Below are 22,612 nucleotides of genomic sequence, written 5' to 3'. Positions count from 1 at the left end.
CCATCTTAGTTGTTTGCAAGAAACTCAAGTGTCCCTGAACACTTTTATTGTCTATTGTTATTTTAAGATAAAATGTGTCCACCTTATTCAGGACACCACACCTTCCAGCAAGTAGAGGGCCCACATGGCCCTGAAAGATGCCTTTTTCTCCATCCTGATCCATCCAATCCATCAGCAATTTCTCAAGTTCCAGTAGAGCAGGCATCATTGGCAGTTCCACTGTTTCCCCTATGATCTTTCCCCTGCCCTTTAACGCTTCACCACACTTCTCCAGACCATTATACCCTTCCTGAGGACCCAAGGCATCTTCCTAATCATTTACTTGGGTGACATTTTTGGATTGCCCAATTACAGGAGACCCTCCTATTTAATTTGCCCCTCACCACTGATCTTCTGTACTACCTGGGATTCATTGTGAACTTCAAGAAGTCAGTCTGCGCCCCCTTCCAGACAATGGATTTTCTGGATTGGTAGTCAGATAATCCTGTCCCTTGAAACTTCCCAGCAACAAGCTTTGTTTATACAAAAGGAGTTTCACCAGGCCTTGTCCTGCTCCTCACTATCCTGGAACCAGCTAGCTTGCATTGTGAGCCTTCTCTCTTCCTTCATACAGGAATATTTTCCAGACCCTGGCAGTACATGGCCCTCCAGAGTGGAAACCTCTGCTATGGTCTATGTTACTCTGCTCAGATTGCCCTGGAAAAGGACTGTTAAGTGGAGTTACTTTGTTGGCTGACAATATGGAAGCTTTGAATGGCCAAATCTTTTTTGGCTCCACTTCAAATCTGATTATAGAATCAGATGCAGGCAGCTTAAGTTGGGGTTCCAACCTTCAGAGTCTCTCTGCTGGAGGCTCCAGCGACCTGGAGAAGTTCTCTCTCCATATCAACTCTTGAGAATGTATGGCCAGCACCTTTGCTATCAAGAGCTTTGTCCACCACAAGTCCATTTGCTGTGTTCTCCTTCTGATGGATGTCAGAGCTCTTTCGTCTGTTCCCCTACTTCCAGAGCACCCTCAGCTTTGCTCACGAGCTGTCCTAAGGAGCATGAGAGGTGTATGAGCACCCTCATTCTTTCCTTTACTTCTGTGCTCCTCGTCTCATTGAGGAAACTCCACCATGCATTGAGTAGCCTTACCCTTGCCAGGTAGGTTTGATGGCTGTTGTCTTAAATGAGCAATGATGTTTCCGGGGTAATTGCACCTTCTGCACCCCAAGTCATGGCTTCTAGGGCCTCCCTTACTTGTTGCAGCTTAGACTGCAAGCCACAGTTTGGTCCAAATCAGTCACCTCCTTTACCTTAGTTGTGACCATGCTATACAGGTATGTGGTAAACCTCCTTGTTAGCAACCAGTATACCCTCCTTATTGCTCCATCTCTCATCACCACTGTACAAGCAACCGTACTTTACAGATCCTCCACTGCATTCTACATTCTAACTCTATGCGCTACATTCTATCTACATTTACAAACACTACACTTCCCCCCTCCTTATGTAATGAACGAAAACCTCTATAGTTATCAGAATAAGTAAATGGAGGAATAGAATAATAATTACAAGCAATGCATAGAAAGCATGGTAATTACACTGGAATACAAAAATGTATATAAAGTGTAAATGAACTACTATAACCTAAAAATCACATTTAACTGACTCATCTCAACCAATTGATACATAACAGTACACTGGATAAGAATGAGCATAGGAAAAATATATTAATTCATAACTATGACCACATTCAAAATTGTCTAAAGTCTTTGGGCGTGTACTTATCCTCCTTGAGTGTTTGATCTCTTGAAATTCACCATCTGTACTTAAGGGTTGAATAACTGATGGAGGAACATCTATACTTCTGCTACTTTCATCACCAGGTTGGGCTATACCTCAACTCTCCCACCCTGTTCACTATTAGCATCACATACTGAAATTCTATCCAAATCACTCTCTGTAATGCTCTGACATTTTTAACCAATGACTCCTGTCTACAATTTAAATTCATGTTTATGTCTTGACAAATCCTTGAAGTATTAGCAAAACTGTCATCTTCATCATCTAGCATGTGCAAAGTACTGTTTGTAAAACTAGCATTACAGTTAGTAAACGGTGCCACTCTATTCAAAAGCTAACACCTGCCCTCTTCAACCGTTATAGAATTTGCAAAGACCTGGATCACTTTTTGGGGTTCATAGAATGTACTGACTCCTTTCAGAACTTTACCAGGCTTCTTAATTTTGACCCATTGGCATACCTTTGGTTTGCAAAGCTTAACTCTGTGTTTTTTGTTATAGAATTTGTAATATTCATTAGGTTGTATCCGAAGATTGCCTTGCAGTTCATCCACTGACAAATGAACAACCTTAAACCCAACTAACCAACCTCAGTTACATTTCAATGTAGGTTCTCTGCCTCTCATAAGCTCAAACGCGATGTAACATGAGACAAGCAATGCCAGTGGTTATATTGGACCACACTGTTTTCATAACTTGTTGTTCCCAATCAGAAATGTTTTTAATGGCAATTTGGATGGTTCCTTTTAAAACTGTATTAGAGCATTCCACCATTCTCTTACCGCTTGGATTATAAAGAGAAGTGATTGTGTGAGAAATACCACATTCTGTCATGTAATTTCTTGCATTAATGGAAGTGAATTAGACACCATTATCACTAAGAACATAAAAGGCAGGCCTTCACTTGGTAATATCATCCAAAAAGATAAAAAAACAGTATGTATCTACCTTATCAACTACCTTAACATAAGGCCATCATGAAATGGCATCCATTACCACAATGATGTATTTATTCTGAATACCAGTGGGTCCCATAATATCCACTGCATCACTCTCCCAGAGAACTTTAGGACAAAGAAACTGTGCCATGGGCAGGGCACTCTGTGTTTTGAGTGTTTAATCTGCTGCCACACAATCATTTCATCCTCTAACTACTTTCTCAATATCATTATCAACACCTGGCAACCAATAGACATTTACTGCACTTTTGTTTTTTATGATGCTTAAATAACCGTAATTACACATAGGAAAAAAATCCTTAATGAGCTTGGAGGAACCAGTCTTCCTCCCCTTGTTAAGAATGGTCGATCTCCAGGCAATTCACTACAGACTTCCTAGTAACATGTCATGTCTCCCAATCTTTTTCACATTCTTCCAACTATATCTTCTTATCAAAATCTTGTATACCGCTATCTCAAAGTAATGAAACTTTCACATCCTCTTGAATTTCATCTTGATTTTCAGTTAAAGTGGTTTGCATTCTGGATAAAAAATCAGCAATAGCAGTTTCCATTCCAGGAATGTAAATGACCTTATAAATGAAATCTAACATATGCATAGAAATAGCTGGGCGTGGAGAAGCTTTTGACTATCCATTAGAAGTTAATACCTTGATTAAATGTTTGTAACACATCTTACGGTCACTTCTTCCCCCCACACAAATGAATGAAAGTACTCCAAAGCCCAAGCAAATGCCAGTGTTTCCCTATCAGTAATAGCATATTTTTCTTCTACCAGTGACGAAGATCTCAAAGCAAATGTTACAGTCACTTTCACACCCTCCTCATTGTATTGTTGCCATACATCTTTCAGGCTTTTGCTACTAGTGTTAGTAGTGATATAACTATTGCAAATGGGTTCAAAACCTTGCAAGTATGGTGTAGATATAAGTGCATGCTTAATCGCGAAGAATTCCTTTTCAGACCACACAAACGTAACTTTACATTTCAATAGACCCTTGCACCAGTGGTGTAAACGTGCCTACATTAAAAGCAGGTTTGTTTTTGTGCAGGAAGGCAGAATGCAGCAAACATGGAAAGAAGAATTAACAAGGAAATATAAAGATATTTCTCCTTGTTATGCCTCATTTGGGAAGGTGTACCATTTTGACGTAATCCCAGGTTTCCTGACATTATTAAATCTGGGAACGCCCAAGATCCACCCATGGAACACCTTCTCAACAAAGAGGAACAAAAGGCAGCAATTGCACTGCCTTGTGTTACTGTGGATTTACTAAGCCATGCAGAGCCACGAAAGGTGGCTTTGTGTGTCTTAGGAAATCCCATTTAAGAACTTGCGTTGCCTTGCATCATCTTGGGTGACTCTAGGGCAATGCAAGCCCTTAGTAAATCTGCCCCTTCATCCCTGAGCAGTATGGCACATTCCTCATTTTATGAAATTTGGGAAGAGCATTTCCCTTTAACACAATTTTGTGCTCAAAATCATTAAGCAAATCAATACTGCCACTGAATACATTAGAAATTTTATCTAACATACACTTCACAGCCGCTTCACTTTCATCTAGTATTAAAATGTGTTCTTTACTATTGGGTCTAACCCCATATATAAGTTCTTTTAATTTAGGCATCCTAAAACCAAAGGACCATATTTAGCGATGTACAGTTTGCCTACTGAATTTATATTCTTAAATCTAAATACCAGTTTCCTGTATTCCACAATTTCAGTTGCTTCACTACTGTAGGTTTAGGAAGAAACATCTCTCATATTGAGTTTGGAACTTAGTTTTTTTCAAAATTATTTTTCCATATATTTTCTTCTATAATAGTATGGGGAGACCCTGAATCCACTACAAAATAATTACCAACACCACCAATTTTCATAAAACAAATAGACTTGTTTTCCAGTCTGGTCTCATTACAAATATTTAAAATGACTTTTTCTGTTATGTTCAAAATTCCACGTGTTCCCACATTGTCTTCATCCATGGATGAAATTGTTTCACCTTACCATAAATTTAACCCTTCCAAATTTCTTGGCCTTCATTTTGGAAACGTGCATAATGTCCTATTTTACCACAAATACTACACTTTTTTAATGATGGACATCTTTTTCTATACACCAGATTATTTTTTACATCACAACAATGGCAATGTTTATCCCTAATAAGCCTCCTTTTTTAAAATTATTCAATCAATCAGTCAGTCAGAATTTGTAAAGTTGGGCTAATCACCCAACAGGCTATCCAAGCCCTTGCAGGTCCCGGAGAAAGCAATGAAAATGAGGGGAAAGCAAGGAGAAGGCACACAGAAAATGGTGCGAAAAGCCAGGAGAAAGCAGAGAAAATGAGAGAAAAGCAAGGAGAAGGCACACAAAAAAGGGGGAAAAAGCCACGAGAAAGCAGTGAGATCGAGGGAAAAGCAAGGAGAAGGCACACAAAAAAAACAGAAAGAAAAACAAGGAGAAACCAGTGAAATCAAGAGAAAAGCAAGGGGAGGGCACACAAAAAACAGGGAGAAAAAGCAAAGAGAAAGCAGTGAAAACAGTGAAAAAGCAAGGAGAAGGCACACAAAACTGGAAAAAAGTAAGGAGAAAGCAGTGAGAACAAGGGAAAAGCAAGGAGGAGGCACACAAAAAATGGGGGAAAAGCAAGGAGAAAGCAGTGAAAATGAGGGAAAAGCAAGGAGAGAACACACAAAAAATGCAGAAAAAAGCATGGTGAAAGCAGTGAGAACTAGGGAAAAGCAAGGAGAAGGCACTCATAAATGAGGGAAGAGGCAAGGAGATAACGAGCAAGAGGGATGCAGCAACACAGGGAGAGCTGGGCCTGGGACCTGGTCAATAAGTATGGGACATACGTTTATCAAAAGTTACATTTTGTACTACTACATGTTTGACTTCCCTTTTTAACCGCTTTGGCACAACTTCCAGACATCTCCACTTTCCTCACAATGGCCGTCACATCTTTGAGATCAGCGACCCTATTCTCCTATAATTGCTCTTGTATTGCTGGGTTGTGCATATGTATGACAACCTGATCACTGATTAATTCTTCCTGCACAGTACATCTACAATCTAACGCTAATTTCCTTAATGCAGTGACCTATTTATTCACTCTGATATTTACATCTTGTTTTCTGGGAAAAACGAATACCTTGTAATGCCTAATTGTCAAGTTGTCTAAATGCTTCAGTTAAAACATTATCGTCGCCTATCACCCTCTCTTTAGTTTATGGGTTTTGGAAAATGGCCCTCTCTGAAGGGTCTCCCTAAACTTTTTGCCTCCTCCTCTTCTTTGTCTGACTTCATTTTTGTTGGCTTTAGGACTCTGGGCACTTTACAACTGCTAACCAGTGCTAAAGTGCATGTGCTCTCTCCCTAAAACAGGGTAACATTGGCTTATCCGCATTTGGCATATTTATTTTACTTGTAAGTCCCAGGTAAAGTGCACTGCATGTGACCATGGCTTGTAAATTAAATGCTACTAGTGGGCCTGCAGCACTGGTTGTGCCACCCACGTAAGTAGCCCCTTAACCATGTCTCAGAATTGCCATTGCCAGGCCTGTGTGTCCAGTTTCACTGCCCCTTTGATTTGGCACCTAAAACTACTTGCCAAGCTTTAACCCCCCCCTTTATTACACATAGTGTACCCCTAAGGTAGGCCCTAAATAGCCCATAGGGCAGAATGTTAAGCAAGTAAAAGGCAGGACACATACTTATAGGTTTTACATGTCCTGCGATTGAAAAAACTCCCATAGTCGTTTTTCAGTACTGTGAAGCCTGCTCCTCTTATAGGCTAGCATTAGAAATTCCCTTAAATGCTTTTAAGTGATCATTTCTGATCTAAGAGGTGTAGCCTTGTCATATTTGGTATGGTTGGAATGGTAGTGAGAAATCCTACTTACTGGTGAAGTTGGATTTTATATTACTATTTTAGAAATGCCACTTTTAGAAAGAACCCATTTCTCTGCCCTCACTGCCATCTGTGCCTTATAGCCTGTCTCCAATCCACATTCGCAGAGGAGAGGAGAGAGAGTTTCAGCTGCTGCTGGCAAAATTAAGAAAATTGAGTCAGAGGAGAGGAAAGCTGAAAGAGCATTTGCAGAAAGGAAACTACTTCTGGCTCATGAACTGAGTCTGAAAGAGCTGGACCTTAAGGCTAGGTAGTCTGAGTCCAGCAGTGATGGTGGCAGCATACATACAGTACCTGATGGAGACAAGAAGTTTTGTATACCCAAGGACTGGTGGCCAATTATGTGGAGGAAGATGACATTGATAAGTGGTTTTCTACCTATGAAGTTGCACTGAGGGTACATGGGTCTCCTCAAGAACACTGGGGGGTAGGTCTGTGAAACCATATGCCAACACTTGGGGAGATACACTTTTAAAATTAGAGGTTGGGGACCAGATGAAGTAAACTCCCATAAAAGCCATTTTGATCGCCAGATTTGGTCTGACCCCTGAGAAGCATTGCACAAGATTCGGGGCCAGTCACAAGCTCCCCAACCAATCATGGGTAGACTTCAATGATTACTCCAGTAAGGCTCTGAATGGCTGGGTGTTGGGCAGTAAAGTTAATGATTATGTTGGGCTGTACAATTCAATCATGAGAGAGCATCTGCTCAGTATCTGTTTTACAGAGTTGCGCCAGCACCTAGTTGACAGTAAGCTGACTGATCCCAGGAAGCTTGCTGAGGAGGCAGACCTCTGGGATAGCACCAGAGTGTTCAAGAAGGAACCTGGGAGTGGCCAAAAAAAGGGTGGGTCAGTTCCCCCCAGCAGAGTGAGGGGAGGTTAAAGATGACCGTGACAAGTCCCAGAGTAAGGGAGGAGGAAAGGGTTCACATGCCCCATTTGAGAAACAGGGTGAAGTTCTGGTTGGCGGTGGCCCAGGGCACCCCATTTCCAACCCTGCTGCTTTGAGTGCTTCCAGATAGGACACAAGCAGGGGGACTCTGTCCAAAGAAACCACCCACTGGTGAGACCTCTACAGGGGTGGCCAGTGTGGCCTTACGGGAAAGTAGTCCCCAGGGCCAGGTCATAGACCATTCCATAATCTCCTTCAGTTGGGATAGAGACTGAGAGTGTGGGCTGGTTATCCCTGAGGGTGGGAGTTCCCACTTTCACCAGGTGGGAGTAAATGGGGTCCCAGTCACTTCTCTGAGGGACACCAGAGCTAGTCATACCATGATGGTGGAGAGACTAGTTTCCCCAGAGTAGCACACCGGCCATGTGTGTAGGGTTATTCCAGCCCAATTGGAGGATTTTTTCTGCGGTATGGCCCTGGTATCCCTGGCATGGGGTGGGGATGTGATCCAGAGAAGGGTCATAGTTAGCCCCCAGATGCCCATAGATGGCATTCTGGGGAATGAGTTGCCCCTAGTGGCTGGAGAACTGGGAGGGGTGGCCCCAGAGGACACCCTGACAGTTCAGTTGTCTGGAAGTACCACTCCCCAGAGAAGGGTACGGGAACCCAGATGTAGGGGCAAGGTGAGGGAAGACTCACCCCTGTCCCCTGTTCAGCCTTAGGGTACGGACCCTGGGTTGATTGACCAATGTCAGGATACCACCCCTGAACTGGAATGCAGAAGAGTGGAGTTAGGGTGCCAAACCCCTGGGGTTACTGCCGCCCCACCCCCCCACACTCTGAGGTGCCTCAGAGGTCAGGGAAACTCAGGAGCCCCTAGCAAACTCCCAGCCAGCCCCAAGGCTGAAGGAGAAACTTACTCAATGGCCCCACTTAGGTCCTTCACTTAGCAGTGGATGGCCTGGGACCTGGACAGAGTTTTCCCTGTGTTCGGAACAGAAGTCAGACTCAAGGATTGGAATGGACCACATCATTTTGTTGGCCATGGTGGTACTGTCTGCCTACTGGGGTGCATCTGTGAGCAAATTAGGGTAATTAGCTTCACAGATGGGATCCACAGACCCGCGTTCTGGGTTTTCCACGCATTGTCCCTGGGCATCAAAATATCCCAGCATCACAGTGAGGAACCAAGCCTGTGCTCCTGGAAATAGAGGCAACGCCTTGCAGCATGGAAAGAAATAATGCATCGCCTTTGCTGCGCTGGAAAAATTGACAGATTGCTTTACTTTTCAACACACTTCCTCCTTGGCAGCCCCTCTGCGTCGCTATTTTTGACGCATCCCAGGTACTGAATGTTAAAAGAATACAACCACTGATTCTAAAGGTTGGAGACTCACTTAAGCCTTTTAAAAGTGATATCTTGACTTGTACATATTAGATTTTTGTTGTTCTGGTCATATTTTATTCAGCTAAATATTATCTATTTTCCTAAGCTGATGTGGAGTACTTTTTGTGGTGTTTTCATTGTGTTACTGTATGAGTTATTGCACAAATACTTTATAAATTGCCTTCTAAGTTAAGCCTGCCTGCTCTGTGCCAAGCTACCGGAGAGTGAGCACAGGATAATTTAGGTTGTGTTGTGACTTACCATGACTAGGATTGTGGTCCCTACTTGTACAGGATGTATATCTCTGTCTGTTAGAGACCCAATTTGTAACAATGGATTTTTGATTATTTAAAAAAAAAATAAAAAATTATTAGTTTTTGGCAAAACATAGTATTGTTATAAACATATTTGCACATTACATGGTTGAGAGACCGTACCTGATCAACACATTATCAGATATTCGGTTATCATGAACAATACTCAACAGTCATGTTTTGATACCTGGGGATATGAGTTATGAGAAGACAGCTTCACCTGTAGCCACAGTTAGTGTTGAAATATTCAGCCCATGCACCCTCATAATAGATTCTTAAACCTTCAGGACCGATTGAATGTTGCAATAACTCTTTCTTCCTTTCTTGTGACAAAGTCCTATTGAAATCAGTTGTACTGATATAATTTAAGAAGTAATCTTAGTCAGGCCTTCCTGCGGGCAGTTTCTGCTGTATAATTAATTGCTGAGGTCACTTGCCTCTAAATGGGGTGACTTGTCTGTTGCTCCTCCCACACATTTATTGATACAGTATATACAGGTGATGGGACGGGGACGGCACCTATTTCAATGGTTCACTGAGGCGTTGCACCTACACACAGCCCTTGAATGTGATTTGCTGCACGCCGCCTGGGATGGGGATACGACTACTCCGTTCACGGACGCGCAGTTGAAATCAGCTCTTTCCGGCCATGTTAACATACTGCGTAACTCCAGATTCCGCTTGATTCAAATCTACATCACACACAGGGCATACCTCACTCCAGCCCGCATAAACAGATACTTTGTTAGCTGTGACGCGGCGTGTACCCGTTGCTCCCGCAATGACATGGACATGATCCATATGCTCTGGTCCTGTGCATCGCTGAATTGCTTCTAGGGGGCGGTGGTGGGATGCTTATCGGAGTGCCTGTCGCGACCGGTACCTTTCACTTGGGAGTCCTGTATACTGGGCCTTTTCCCTAGGGACGCGCAGAATAGAGCTGCAGCACGATTTCTGGACCTAGGCCTGATAACGGCCAAGAGATTGATAACCCGCCGGTGGAAGTCGTCTGACCCACCAGTTGAGAGGGCCTGGAAGTCCTCGTTTGAGGTGTGGGCTGGCGCGAAGGGAGTGGCGTTGGCGAGGGAAGATGCGCTGGGGCTGCGTAAGTACCCACTATCAGTCAGTTAAGAGGCGATGCTGGTATGCTTGCGAGGTTTGGGGCAGACCTTGAATGTGGAGGTGGCAGTCTGACGGCCACAGATTGCATGTATCTACTCCTGGTGCGGGAATGCGATGGGTTGGGTGCTGAAGATTGAGCAGCGGACCTGACCTTGGCCTTTGAGTTGAGAGTGTGACTTATGAGGGAGGCAGGGGACTGTGGTGTGTGCACGTATCCGCCCTCTGCTGATGTGCACGGGCAAAACAGGGGGTCTTTGTGCCCCAGAGACTATGCTCCGGCCCGGGCCTGCTGCTCGTAGAGACAGCCCTCCAAAGTTTGTTCATGTTCTTATTGTTAACTTGAGACTTATCTGAAGATATGCGCTTAAATGCACACTGCTGTACGTGCACAATGACCTTCCGGAATGGTTTAAAGTGCCACTGTGGTGCCTGTAGCATCCTCAATTATCTATGTGACTCATGATTCCAGTGTATGGTCTTTTCTGATAGCGCTCATGCATTAATTAATCCTGTTACATGCGAGTTCTATGGTGAGTGGTGGAACCATCTGCATGATGTCTTCGCATCTAATTGTTCCGCTGTCTGTTTTGGACAGTTGTGCTCATCTAGTCTACTAATAATTGCACACAATAATTGTCCTGCGTTTGATGTACAAATGAATGTTATTATATGCTGAAAACATTAATAAACAGATTTTCCCCCAAAAAATAATTTACGAAGTAATCTTTCCATTGCAACCTTGGTAAAAAGGATCTACAGGGACACAAACATTTTTTGGGAGGATTGACTGTAATTGAAGTGGTAGTGGACTAGTCATTGGGTATAATAAGATGTCCTTAGTACTTTCTTCACCACTGGTTGAAGACACTCACAATACCTGTAATAAATATCAATAACGGTGTATATCCACAGACTAACAGTTTATTTTCCTTGAATGCGGCACAAAATATGTGTAATACGGCTGGTGGAAGAGTCTCAGAGTAACCTCTCAATAGAGACTTGCCTCAATTTGTGATAGAAATAATCTGCAGCACAATTGGAGTTGCCTATGAATAACACTACAGCCGTAAAAAAATAAGTGAGCAGTGAGGAAAAAAACTGCTTGGTAATGACTTAGTTACTTACCGGTAATCGTCATTACTCCAAATCATAATCTTCCTCGTCACAGTCCTGGCCTTTGAGCGCTTTGTGTTCACGGCACAACATTCACCCATAGAAATAAAATTCCCCACCCAAAAAGTTAATCTGACAGGAACTTTCCGTCACTTGACTTACAAGGGTGGGTCAAACCCAAACCACATCCTGTAATTCTCAACAAAACCTAAAGACCAAACAAATATTCACATTAGAGAAAATAAATGCGGGCCATCAACTGGCCCAGTGCTCATTCAAGGGTGTTTATTTGTCCTACACAACTCCCAAGGGTGGGAGGGAGGAATACAGGACTGTGACAAAGAAGATTATGACTAAAAGTAATGAAGATTACCAGTAAGTAACCGAGTCATTACCTTCCTCCTCAGTCTTCCTCTTTACAGTCCTGTCCTTTGAGTACATACCAAAGCCTATGCCATAAGCAAAAAAGAAAGCTACACCAACAATATATGCCAAGAAAACCTTATTTTAGGCATAAAGAAATCAGTGAACTGTTGAAAGAACAGTTGAGCCAACATCCTCAGAAAAAAACTCCCTCATCCTCAACTCATAATGGGAGATAAAGATATGAGGGGAAGACCATCTAGCTGCTGCACACATTTTTCTCAATGAGACACCCTAAAAGGCAGCCCATGAGGAAGCAACTCCCCAGGTTGAGCTCCCCAGTATCACAGGAGGAAGAGAAACCCCTGAGTGAAGATAAGCAAAGGAAATGGCAGACCTAACACACTGAGAAAGAGTTGCTGTAAGAAAGAAAATCCATCCGACAAAAAGAAGCAGTTCTCTCAAGATAAATAACAAGAGCTCTTGTTAGATCCAGAGAATGTAACAGAACTTCCTCTTCCATAGAAGGGGAAGGAAAAAAATCAGGGAGTACAATATCCTGAACCAAATGGAAAGGGGAAACAACTTTAAAAAGGAAAGCCGGGTCAGGGCAAAGGACCACATTCTCTAGAAAAAAACTCAAATAAGAAGGGTGAGAATGCAATGCTCCTGTCTCCCCCAGATGCGTGTCTGAAGTATTTCCCATGAGGAAACAAACCTAAAGGGTCAGAAATTCCTGAGAAACCATAGAAAGCTGTTAAAATGGGGACCTCTGTAAGGCATTAAGGACCAGTGGCAAATCTCATGGGGGAACAGAAGAAAAAACTACTGGTCTCTTGAGGTGGAAACTTCAAAGAAGACAAGAGGCCAAGGACGCAAAGGGAAGGAGGGAGGCACTCATGATAGCCTTAATTGCTGTCCACTGGCTACTTAGAGTAGAAACTGACAGCCCCAGCAAAAACTCTAGGCTAGAACCACCTTCACAGGAGTCTGGCAGAAATCCCCTCGATGAACACCTGACAGAAAAATTCTTTCAGTGCCTCTCACAACCACGAAGAGTGCTTACCTTCCAAGAATTTTTATTTCAAAGAGCCACTTCTGAGGAGCATCCCAAACTACTAACCTCCTTTCAATTTCAAAACTTCCAATGCAAATCTGAGAGCAGAAGGGAACATTGGAAACCTCCAAGGGGAAGCTATGGCCAGACTGTGCAGAAGGGAGTATCATGGTTTTCGACTCTAAAACTGGACTACCAACAGCACCACCACCCTCTTCCTCCTGATCTTTGCCAAAACCCTGCTGAGAAGGGGAAAGTGGAGAAAAGCAAAAAGAAGACCCTCCGGCCGGGGAAAATTAATTGCGTCCATTCTCCAGGCTTCCCGGCAACAGGGAAGGGAGCTAGACTTCAGTAGAAGGTCATCCTGCGGGGAGGCAAAGAGGTCTAGCCACAGCATTCCAAACCACTTCACAATCTCCTGGAAAATCAGAGGTGACTTAGACCTGAGGAAGGGAGCTGGTGATTCAGGTGATCCGCATGCCCATTCTCCCTCCCTGAAAGATAAATCTCAGTCAGACCCAACAGGTTGTCCTCTGCCCAAGCACCTGTCTTATCCACCAGGAGTGCCAGAAGAGGAGAATGAGTCAACCCCCCCCCAATGATTAGGATAGGGCTGGGCCACATGACGGACTGTTCTGATTTGAACTAACTTGTCCTTGAGAAGTGAAGCAAAGTGCAGAAGAGCTTTGTAGACTGCAGCCAGATCTTTCCAATTTGAAGTCAGCCAGCTCTCCGCAGTTGACCAAAATTATCTGAGAAGAAAGAGTCTCCAGAGTGGCTTGCAACCCCAAGGACTTGAATCGGTTGTCAAGGATAAAAGTAGTGGTGGATCCAAGAGTGCCCCTTTTTGTAAGGTTTGCCGCCTACATCCAGCACTGAAGTTGCCAACACAGGAACAAGGGTGTCATAATCCTGGGATCTTGGGTTCCAGTGCGCTAATATGTAATAAACCAGGTGGAAGATATGTCTGTGAGACCAAGGAACCAGAGAAAGGGAGGTGGACATGCACCCCTGAACCCTCAACCAGTCCTTTGCTGAAGCTGACTGAGCTTTCAGGAGAGTCCCAAGATGAAATATGAGATGATGTTGTCTCACAGTTGGAAGAAAAACCCCTCCCCACTTTGTGTTTGAGAGCACCCCTACAAACAGGAGTTTCTTAGAATGTAAGAGATGAGACTTACTGAGATTCACAATGAGCCTATGGTCCTCCAGACAACCACAAACCAACTCCACTTCTTCCTGAGCCATAAAGAAAGATGAGGAAGAAATTAGCCAATCAGCCAGGTAAGGGAACAAAAGCATCCTCCCGAGCATGAGAAAGTCCCACTAGAGGAGCCAGAGTTTTAATAAAGACCCTAGGGGCAGTAGCAAGACCAAAGGGAAGCATGCAGAATTGGAAATGCTGCCGTAAGGCAAAGAATTACAAAAAACGCTCTGAAAGTCTGTGGATTGGGATATAGAAATAGGCATCCAAAATCTTCAAAGAAGCCACAAATGATCCAGGAGATATAGGAGGCAAAATCTTCTAGAGATTCACCATCTTGAATTTCTGATATGGAACATATGAGTTCACTGTTTTCAGATCCAGGACTGGGCAATAACCTCCTGCTGTCTTCTGGACAAGGCACATCAGAGAGTAACAGCCATGACCAATCTCTAATTCTGGGATGGGAATAATGGCTTCCTTCTGTAGGAGATCGACGATTCCTAACTGTAGAGCCTGGTATTTCTCGGGATTCCGAGAAGTTGGGTTGATATGAAAAGATCTGGAGGACAGGAAGAAAATTCAATAAAATAACCTTCTTTCCCCAAACGATGAGCCCAAGCATTGGTTACATTGTTTTCCCAAATGGATGAAAACTCTGATTCGGCCTACCACTCTTTGAAAGTCATGCTTCTGAGGTGGAACTAGCAGGGACGTGCTTGGTGGCTGTTGCCAGAATTTGATAGAGAAGGGAGTGTCAAGGCCTTGTCCCATCCCTCGAAACGGCTGAGTCTTCCCTTTCCCAGCTACAGAAGAATTCCTAAAATCACGCTGATAGGCAAAACTTCAAACTCTTGTTGCAGGTCTCAGAGGTGTCAGAAGCTTCCTTGTCCTCTACAGATTTCTTTAACTGCTCCTCTAGTTGAAGGCCTGGCAGTTTTATTCCATTAAAAGGCAGATGAGACAGGAGTGCTTTCAAGGGGTTCTCTGCCTTCCATGACCTCATCCATATGTGGCACCAGAAATGGTTACCGCCGCTGACAGAGAATCAAAGTTAATGTCTCATGAGAACCAAACCTGTTGCTCCATATTAGATAGCCTAGAGTTAATATCCTCCCCCTGCTGAATCTCTTCTGACAGGGTCTGAAAGTCATGCAGGAGGGACTGAACAACATAAATGGCATAAGCCCCTGCTTTGATAGAAAGGTTTACGGCTAAATAGGATCTGTTGGCTACACTGTCCACTTGTTTATCAACTTGGTTGCTTGGAGAGGCGTTTTCGGAAATGATGGAGCCATTGGAAGCTAGACCCGCCACTTTCATCTGAGCGGGGGAGTCATTTTGAAAGCTGCAGAGTGGATACTTCTTAGTGACGAATCCAGGGAACTAGATTTCTCCACTGCAGACCACTCTCTAGACGGAATTCCATGTATAGCCTTATGGATGGGAAGAGCCACAGGCTTTTTCTGACGGTATTGAGAGAAAAAATCCTCTTCCTCATCTGGAGGAATGGCGGTAGGAGAGGACAAGTTATCTTTTAGGTGGGTCTTAACCTCCTTTAACTCAGCCCCCTTAATAAAGCGGCCTCTTAGCTTTTCATCTGAAACTTCAGAATCAGGGTCAGGCTGCACTGAGAGTCTGGGGACCTTAGGCACTGAATCCTCTCCTGCTGTAAAAGCCGAATCCACAGCCTTATTTATCATAACCTGAAATACATCCAAATCCATACTTACAGGATGCTGCAAAGAAACTGGGTCTGCTAAGGCATCTAACTCTGAGCCAGACCCAGAAGAGTGTCTTCCCTTTCCAGAACTCCTTCCCTCTATGCCTTCAATCATCAAACAGATGCCGACATAGCGGAAACAAGCTTTGGAATAGCCAAAAGATCTCTCCTTGGGGACTTTAGAAGTGTTTAGCCATGCCTGTCCCGGATTAGGAAAAGGGGTGGACCCTCCTCAGATGCACATATCATTTATTTACATTTATTACAACTGTGGGCAATGTGGAAGAAATCACTGTAGTAATCAGACTGTCTCATTAATAGTGAATAGATGGCCTGCACTCAAGATCTTGGTCCCCACAGGATGTGATATGCTGTGGTCAGCCAGGCTGAACTGGGAACGCAAGCACAGCATCCAGTTTTGAGTCAGGGTGACTATACCAGTAGCCTGGCAGTGTTCCTGCCAGTGACGAAGTCCTTCCCTGTCACTTTGAAATTGTGCACTCAAGAGCTGGCTGCAAAGAGATAAATGAAGGCCTAGGGTGAGGATGGGTCAGTAAAAACAAGTCTCTACAACATCATAGGCAGCGCTGCCATTATTCTGTCCACATGCCACCATTCTCAATGCCCAGCATGCCCACCTGGTAATAATACTAGCCACCGCAAAAGAAACAACTACAGCAATGTATTCTCTGGTGCAGGGTCCTGTCACAGCTTCAACTCTGCACAGAACTGCATTCCTCGGCCTGGGGAAGGACGACCACTATGCTGAAAGATAAAGTACGATGGCCATAAAGCGTGCACCAGTAACAAATCACTCTGAGGCAGCTAGAGTAGGCCAACAAGCCAAATGAGAACTGTAGCCACCACCACTCCTAAACGCTTAGCACAGGAGCGGCGGTGCAGGAAAATAACTATAAAATACTTAATAATTACAAGCAGAAACAGACAGTCTGGAACACATACATGAAAAAAATAAAATGTACTGACTTCTATGGGTGTCCCTTTGCATCCGAACACAGGAGAAAAGTTGTGCACTAGGACTCACAGCTTTTTTTTAATTGGCCCAACAATTTCCCCCTGGAGTAGAAACAGGCGATGGACCAGAAGACATCTGTCTCACCTCCCAATCAACATCCTCCAGGATCATTCAAGAGGCAAGCACAACATATTCTCATAGAGTCCAGGATAAACAAACCAGTAGAAGACCTCAGCTGTACACATGCAGGTTCCACCTTGAAGTCCACTATCTGGTTACTGTACTTGTTGACAAAAGCGTGTAGTGACCATGCAACACATGTAAGTGACAAACTTGATTAGTAAATGGAACAGCCTCCTCACCGCTCCATCTCTGTTCAACAACTGTACAGGCAACAGTTCTTTGCAGATCTTCTATCACATTCTACATTCTAATTCCACACTGTACATTCTGGTGACATTTATATACACTACATTCTTCCCCTTCAGGCCAGTTGAACAGGCAATGAGTGCTATGCTCTTTAGGCTTGGACCATGCCGTATAATGGCGCCTCCTTGTCCTTAACATTGAATGGAAATTTTTCCTAGCTTGCATGAAGGAAATCAATATTTTTTGAAAGACAAAGGGGCAGAAATTATATGTTCTTCCGTCCTATCTTTGCTGTGGACAGCCAGGCTGCACCTGGAAGCAGGCACGGCGCCCGGTTTTGAATCCGGGCTACCATACTGGTAGACTGGCAGTGTTCATGCCAGAAATGAAGTCCTGCTCTGTCACTTTGAAATCATGCACACAACAGCTGGCAGCAAAGGTGATCTCAGGGCGGGAAGAATTGGTGACACACACAAAATGGAGAAATGAAAGCCCAAGGTGAGAATGGGTAAACACGAGCCTCCACAACATCCCTGACAGCACTGCCATTATTCTGTCCACATCTCACCATTCTCAATGCCCAGCATGCCCACCTGGTAATAATGCTAGCGACCACAGAAGAAACTAGTACCTCATTGTATTGTCTGGTGTAGGGTCCTGTCACAGCTCCAACCCTGCACTGAACTTTAACTGAAAAACATTGGTCTGCCTGGGGAAAGGCGGCTGCCATTCTGAAAGATAAAGCACAGCAGCCTTAAAGGGCACGCCGCACGTTAGGGAAACCAAAAACATGACTAATTGTAGAAATATATGCTGATGTTGGGAGGCTAACAGGGTACAACGAGATTAAAAGAAGAAGTTGTATGATCTTTGAATTTGCATTCAGTCAAGATTGAACCCACGTCCCAGTAGGAACTAAAATAAAAAAAGTAGTCTCAGACACAGAGCGATAAGCACCAAAGTGGAACATTATGAGTAGTTAGGCACTGCTCCCTGGGCAGTAACAAACAACGAAAGGGAGGGTCAAAGAAGTAAGATTAGCCACAAGAAAGCAAGCATTTTTGAAAGACAGTCCAAGTTCTCAATAAAAAGCCAGTGGGTGGACTGTATCCCACAGAGTGATTACAGCATATTGAGAGACATTGCATGAGCTGCCTAGTGCTCGACCTTAACAGTAGGCTGCCTTTTAAAAGCTGAGGCTACTTCCGAGTTAATCTGTTGCCTAGCAACAGTGACACTCAGTTTGGGACTCAGAGGGCCCCAGGCAGCTATTTGCTGCATCCTGTTTGTTGCATAGCAACTCCAGGTGGGAAATCAAGCCCTTTGAAGTTCCCATAAAAACAGATGATATATTATTTTAGCCCCTGAGGCTTGGGTGGCCCCCTTTTGTGGGATCTTTTCAGGGGCCTTATAGGGGACCTTGAGGGAAATCAGCATGGACATTCTCCAGACTTAGCTATCAGATTTTACCTTGAAGAGGTACAGGAGGCGCTGTTTTTCAGCGCTAGCCATAAAGCCCTGCGTCTCAATACTATCCCTATGGATTTATATAAATACTGCCCTCAGCTTTGGGCACCTATTTTGTCAAATGTCCTCAATGCAGCGGTTAGTGTAGGAATCCCGGCCACTTGGAGATTGGCATGTATAGTACCTGTCTATAAAAGGGCAACCATAATGATCCAAAGTCATACCGTCCGATCTCATTACTTGACTCTTCAGCAAAAATTTGGAGTCAGATTATCTTAAGACATATTGAGGACTGGTTGTCTGAAAATACAATCCTGAGCAGGGTTCAGTACGGTTTTAGGGAAGGGTTAGGTACGCCTGAGCAGTGTCTAAACCTGTTTATGTTGATTGGCTAATATGCACAATCTAAGAGGGGTACCCTATACCTTGCATTGCTCGAGATCTATAGGTGTAAATGCCTTCCAGTTCTGATGCATGGGGGCCCTCTACGGGGCTATACGGAAAATAGGACCCCCATGATAGAGGAAAATCAATTCTGTAGAAGGTTATTCAGGGTGGGTCATAATATTCCTGGGTATTGCCTGCATGTTGAGCTGGGTCTGGATTTTATAGAAGACGCCATTAAAATAGCTCCCCTTCTATTGTGGATTTCCATTTGGACCAATGAATTGCATCCCTCAACAGGGAAATTCTGCGGGATTGTTTACTTTGTGCTTATGCTAAGGAAATTCCCTGGTTGGCTTATATAAGTAAGGTAGCCAGTGTATTGGGGCGCTCAGACATTTTTGATGCACCAGAGGGTTTAACTAGCTCTGATAAACGGTGGGAGAACTTTTAAAAAATGTTAGGGGTTAAGAGGGAGGAGGTAGAGCTTAGGAAAAAATCAGTGAGGGATTTTTATTATGATAAAGTTGGGGATGGGCCCAGAGACCTACCTTTTGGAGTTTAAAAACATATGAGAACGTACCCTCATCACACAATTCCGTTTGGGAGTAATCAGAAGCAATTTGTGTTTTCCGTTAGGGCAGTTTGACCAAAATTCTATCAAACTGTGTCCGTGTGATGGAGCATCCCCGCAGACTTTAATTCATTTTATCATGTTTTGTGAGTTTTATGCACCTTTTAGGACACGTTACCTGGTCCCCCTTTTGTGGGGCAGGGGTTTTGTGCAATACCGCCCAGCCTTTATGTGGTTGTGTGTGACTTCTGATGCATTGGTGTGGCAAGGGATAGGCTCCTTTTTAAAGGTAGCTGTAACATGGCGGAATAGTGTTAACTTTTTACTTTTGTAATTTTTATTCTTTTATGGAACTGTGAAATGAGTATTGTAATTTTGAATGTAATTGTTTTTCTTAATTGTTTTTTGTAAAATATTTGGGGGAGATGAGGTTTGAGAGTTATGCAATATGTTGCTTATTTGTTTGTTTTTATGGTTGAAAATCTTTTAACCCGAATAAAGTGATTTGACTGACTATTTTATTCCATTTCTCTGTTTTTTTGGCCTGCACTTCGTGCAGTATCATTTATCTTGAACAATTTACTTTTTTGGCATAGGATTTTCAAACCCCTTTCCGTGATTGTGTTTACTTCTTCCTTTTAGCCTAATGATTCTTTCTTACTCGACAGTTCCAAAGGTGTGCCCCACTTGACCACTGCCTGAAATTCTCTAGACCTTTGTTTTGGTCACCTGCCTCCTTCTAACCCCTTTGGTCTGTCTGTCTGCTTTTGACATGCTGTCCGAGTTTCATTATTTTGCCATGTGAGTTTCAAAATGTAATTGCCTTTGAAGCTGCATATTCTTGAGATACTTCTGAAATGTTTCAATGCGCAAACAAACGTGGGTGAGACGTGAACTTTAACTAACGGATGCTAATGTGAGGTGAGGCATCACGGTGTTTCTCTATTGTGGAGTAACAATCAAAGTGATATGCCATACAATGTTTGACTCCTTGTCTTTAAAGTCTAGGTTTCCTTTCATAATCTAGGGTAATCTTTATTACTTCACCTGATGCCTGGTCCGAGGGGCCAGGGCGGTGGATGCATCCATGAAGGATTGGTTGAAGTTTCTGAGGTGTTCCTTCCCCCTTTTTGCCCTAAAAGCCACAGTATCAGTGCAAGGGAGATGTCCAGTTGTTAATCTGGTCCTAATACCTTGATTTGGAGATCACCGGTATGATTCTTGGCACTCTCTGAGTTATTGTGGGATTTCCCAAATACCATTATCAAATTGCAATTGATCCTGATAGATTGTCCGGGATGAACTCATCCTCTGGTGCTGGCAGGCACGCTGTGACAGAAGACATGGAGGATTTCAGAGGATGCAGGACTATCCCAGGCCTTTTTGGGCTCCTTTCCTGGCTTATTCGACAAGCACGGGCAGAAGGTACCTTTAAAAAATGGTGCACTGCCTGGAGGAGATGGTCACGTAGGTGTGTGGCTAAGAATTCTGATTTCATAGAGGCAGACGCTTTGTGCATCCTAATATTTTTGTCTAAACTGGTGGAGGATGGTCTAGCTTACAGGGCAGTTAATTCCTTTCACTTAGCTATTTTGGCACATCATTTTCCTGCTAATGAAGTACCCACTGCTGATCACCCATGGGTTGCAAACTTATAAGAGGGGTATGATTATTTCATCATCTGGAACCCAGTTATCCTTGCCTATGGGATGTCAATTTAGTATTGAATTCATTATTATCGTGACAGTAGTTTCTGTTCCAGAGAGAGTTTTCAGCAAAATTGGCCATGTTCATCTGTGTGATTATGACCAAGTGCGTTTTGGATGTGTGGGCATTGAACATTTCAGACAGAATGTATACCCTGGAGGGCGTAACGTTTTCTGCTGCCATGAGACCAACACCCAGCTGATCAACTATCCGACTTTTCCAGAAGCTCCTAAATTGTGCATCGTGCAGTCCATTAAAGCATATGAGAGTGTGATGGTGGAAATATAGCCTACAGGGGTGTGTCGGCTCCTAAACTCACACAAAAAAAAAAAAAGTACCCACCTGCATCCATTGCTAGGTGGGTACAATGAGTAATGCCAGAGGCTGGTATTAATGTTTCAGGATTTGGGACTCACTCTGCAAGAGGAAATGTGGCCTATAAAGTACTCCCCAGGGGAGTAAAATGAAGGCTATAATGAAAGTGGTGGACTGGTTGGTGAAGTGCACGTTCACGAGGTTCAGTTTTAAGTCATTTGTGGCAGTAGCATTCTGTTGGTCTGTAAGCTTTGAACATGGATAATCCTTGGCTATGGTTCTGGCAAAGAAAACAATAGTTTCTAGGTAGTGTAAAGTAAAGTTTGAACTGCATTAAGGACACAGAGGGGGGTATTACCCAATCCAGTGCTCATTTCATTGCCTCGAACCCTTCCCTTGGAAAACGTCTTGGAGAAAGTAAGTGAATTTTTTGTGCTTGTTCAGTTGCATTGTCGCTGTTGAGTAATACAGTTACAATGGTTTAACTTTATTATCCAAGACAATAGGCTGGGTTGTTGTCAGGGTCTTACGGTTGTTCTTTTTATAATTAAGCTCTGTCGCTGAACTGAAAAGGTAGATATTGGATAGCCATCGGCCATCTAGAAGGTAATCAAAATAAAACATTTGGTAACGTTCAGCTGTCTAATTTACATTCTGTAAACTTGTTAATGTGCAGGCAGTGAAAGAATTAGGTTTTTCTTTTTATGCCTGTTATTCTACTTATCCTCTTTTACCCCTTTTATTTCACGTGTCCAGTGAGTGATGCTTGCTTCTTGGATCCCTGTGGCAGCCGAGGTTACTGTTTATCAATTAATGGATCCTACACCTGCACCTGTAAGATTGGCAGCACTGGCAAGAACTGTGAGAAAGGTAAGATGAGATGAGGAAAGCAAGTATATTATCTTAACGGAGGATCCTTTTGCCATCTTTCCGGCTAATAAATTAACCATCAGTGTATGCAAACTTTGTTCTACTCTAAGGCACCA

General features: G+C 43.5%; 1 protein-coding gene and 1 long non-coding RNA gene across 2 annotated transcripts in view; one reads left to right on the top strand and one right to left on the bottom strand.

Annotated features, from left to right (window-relative positions):
• The window catches only part of SNED1 (sushi, nidogen and EGF like domains 1), a 2,603,997-nt gene that overhangs the window by 1,575,755 nt on the left and 1,005,630 nt on the right, over positions 1-22,612 (top strand). The window contains exon 19 of the mRNA XM_069213662.1: positions 22,383-22,496. Within this exon, the coding sequence (XP_069069763.1) occupies positions 22,383-22,496 (114 nt within the window). The remainder of the gene's footprint in view (positions 1-22,382; positions 22,497-22,612) is intronic.
• LOC138265710 (uncharacterized) overlaps positions 1-22,612 on the bottom strand; it is a 185,218-nt gene that overhangs the window by 59,462 nt on the left and 103,144 nt on the right. The gene's annotated exons all lie outside the window — the stretch shown is intronic.

This window comes from Pleurodeles waltl, chromosome 11, assembly GCF_031143425.1.
Source record: "Pleurodeles waltl isolate 20211129_DDA chromosome 11, aPleWal1.hap1.20221129, whole genome shotgun sequence".
Lineage (NCBI taxonomy): Eukaryota > Metazoa > Chordata > Amphibia > Caudata > Salamandridae > Pleurodeles > Pleurodeles waltl.
Note: the sequence above shows the minus strand (reverse complement) of the source record. Positions and strands in the feature narration are given on the sequence as shown.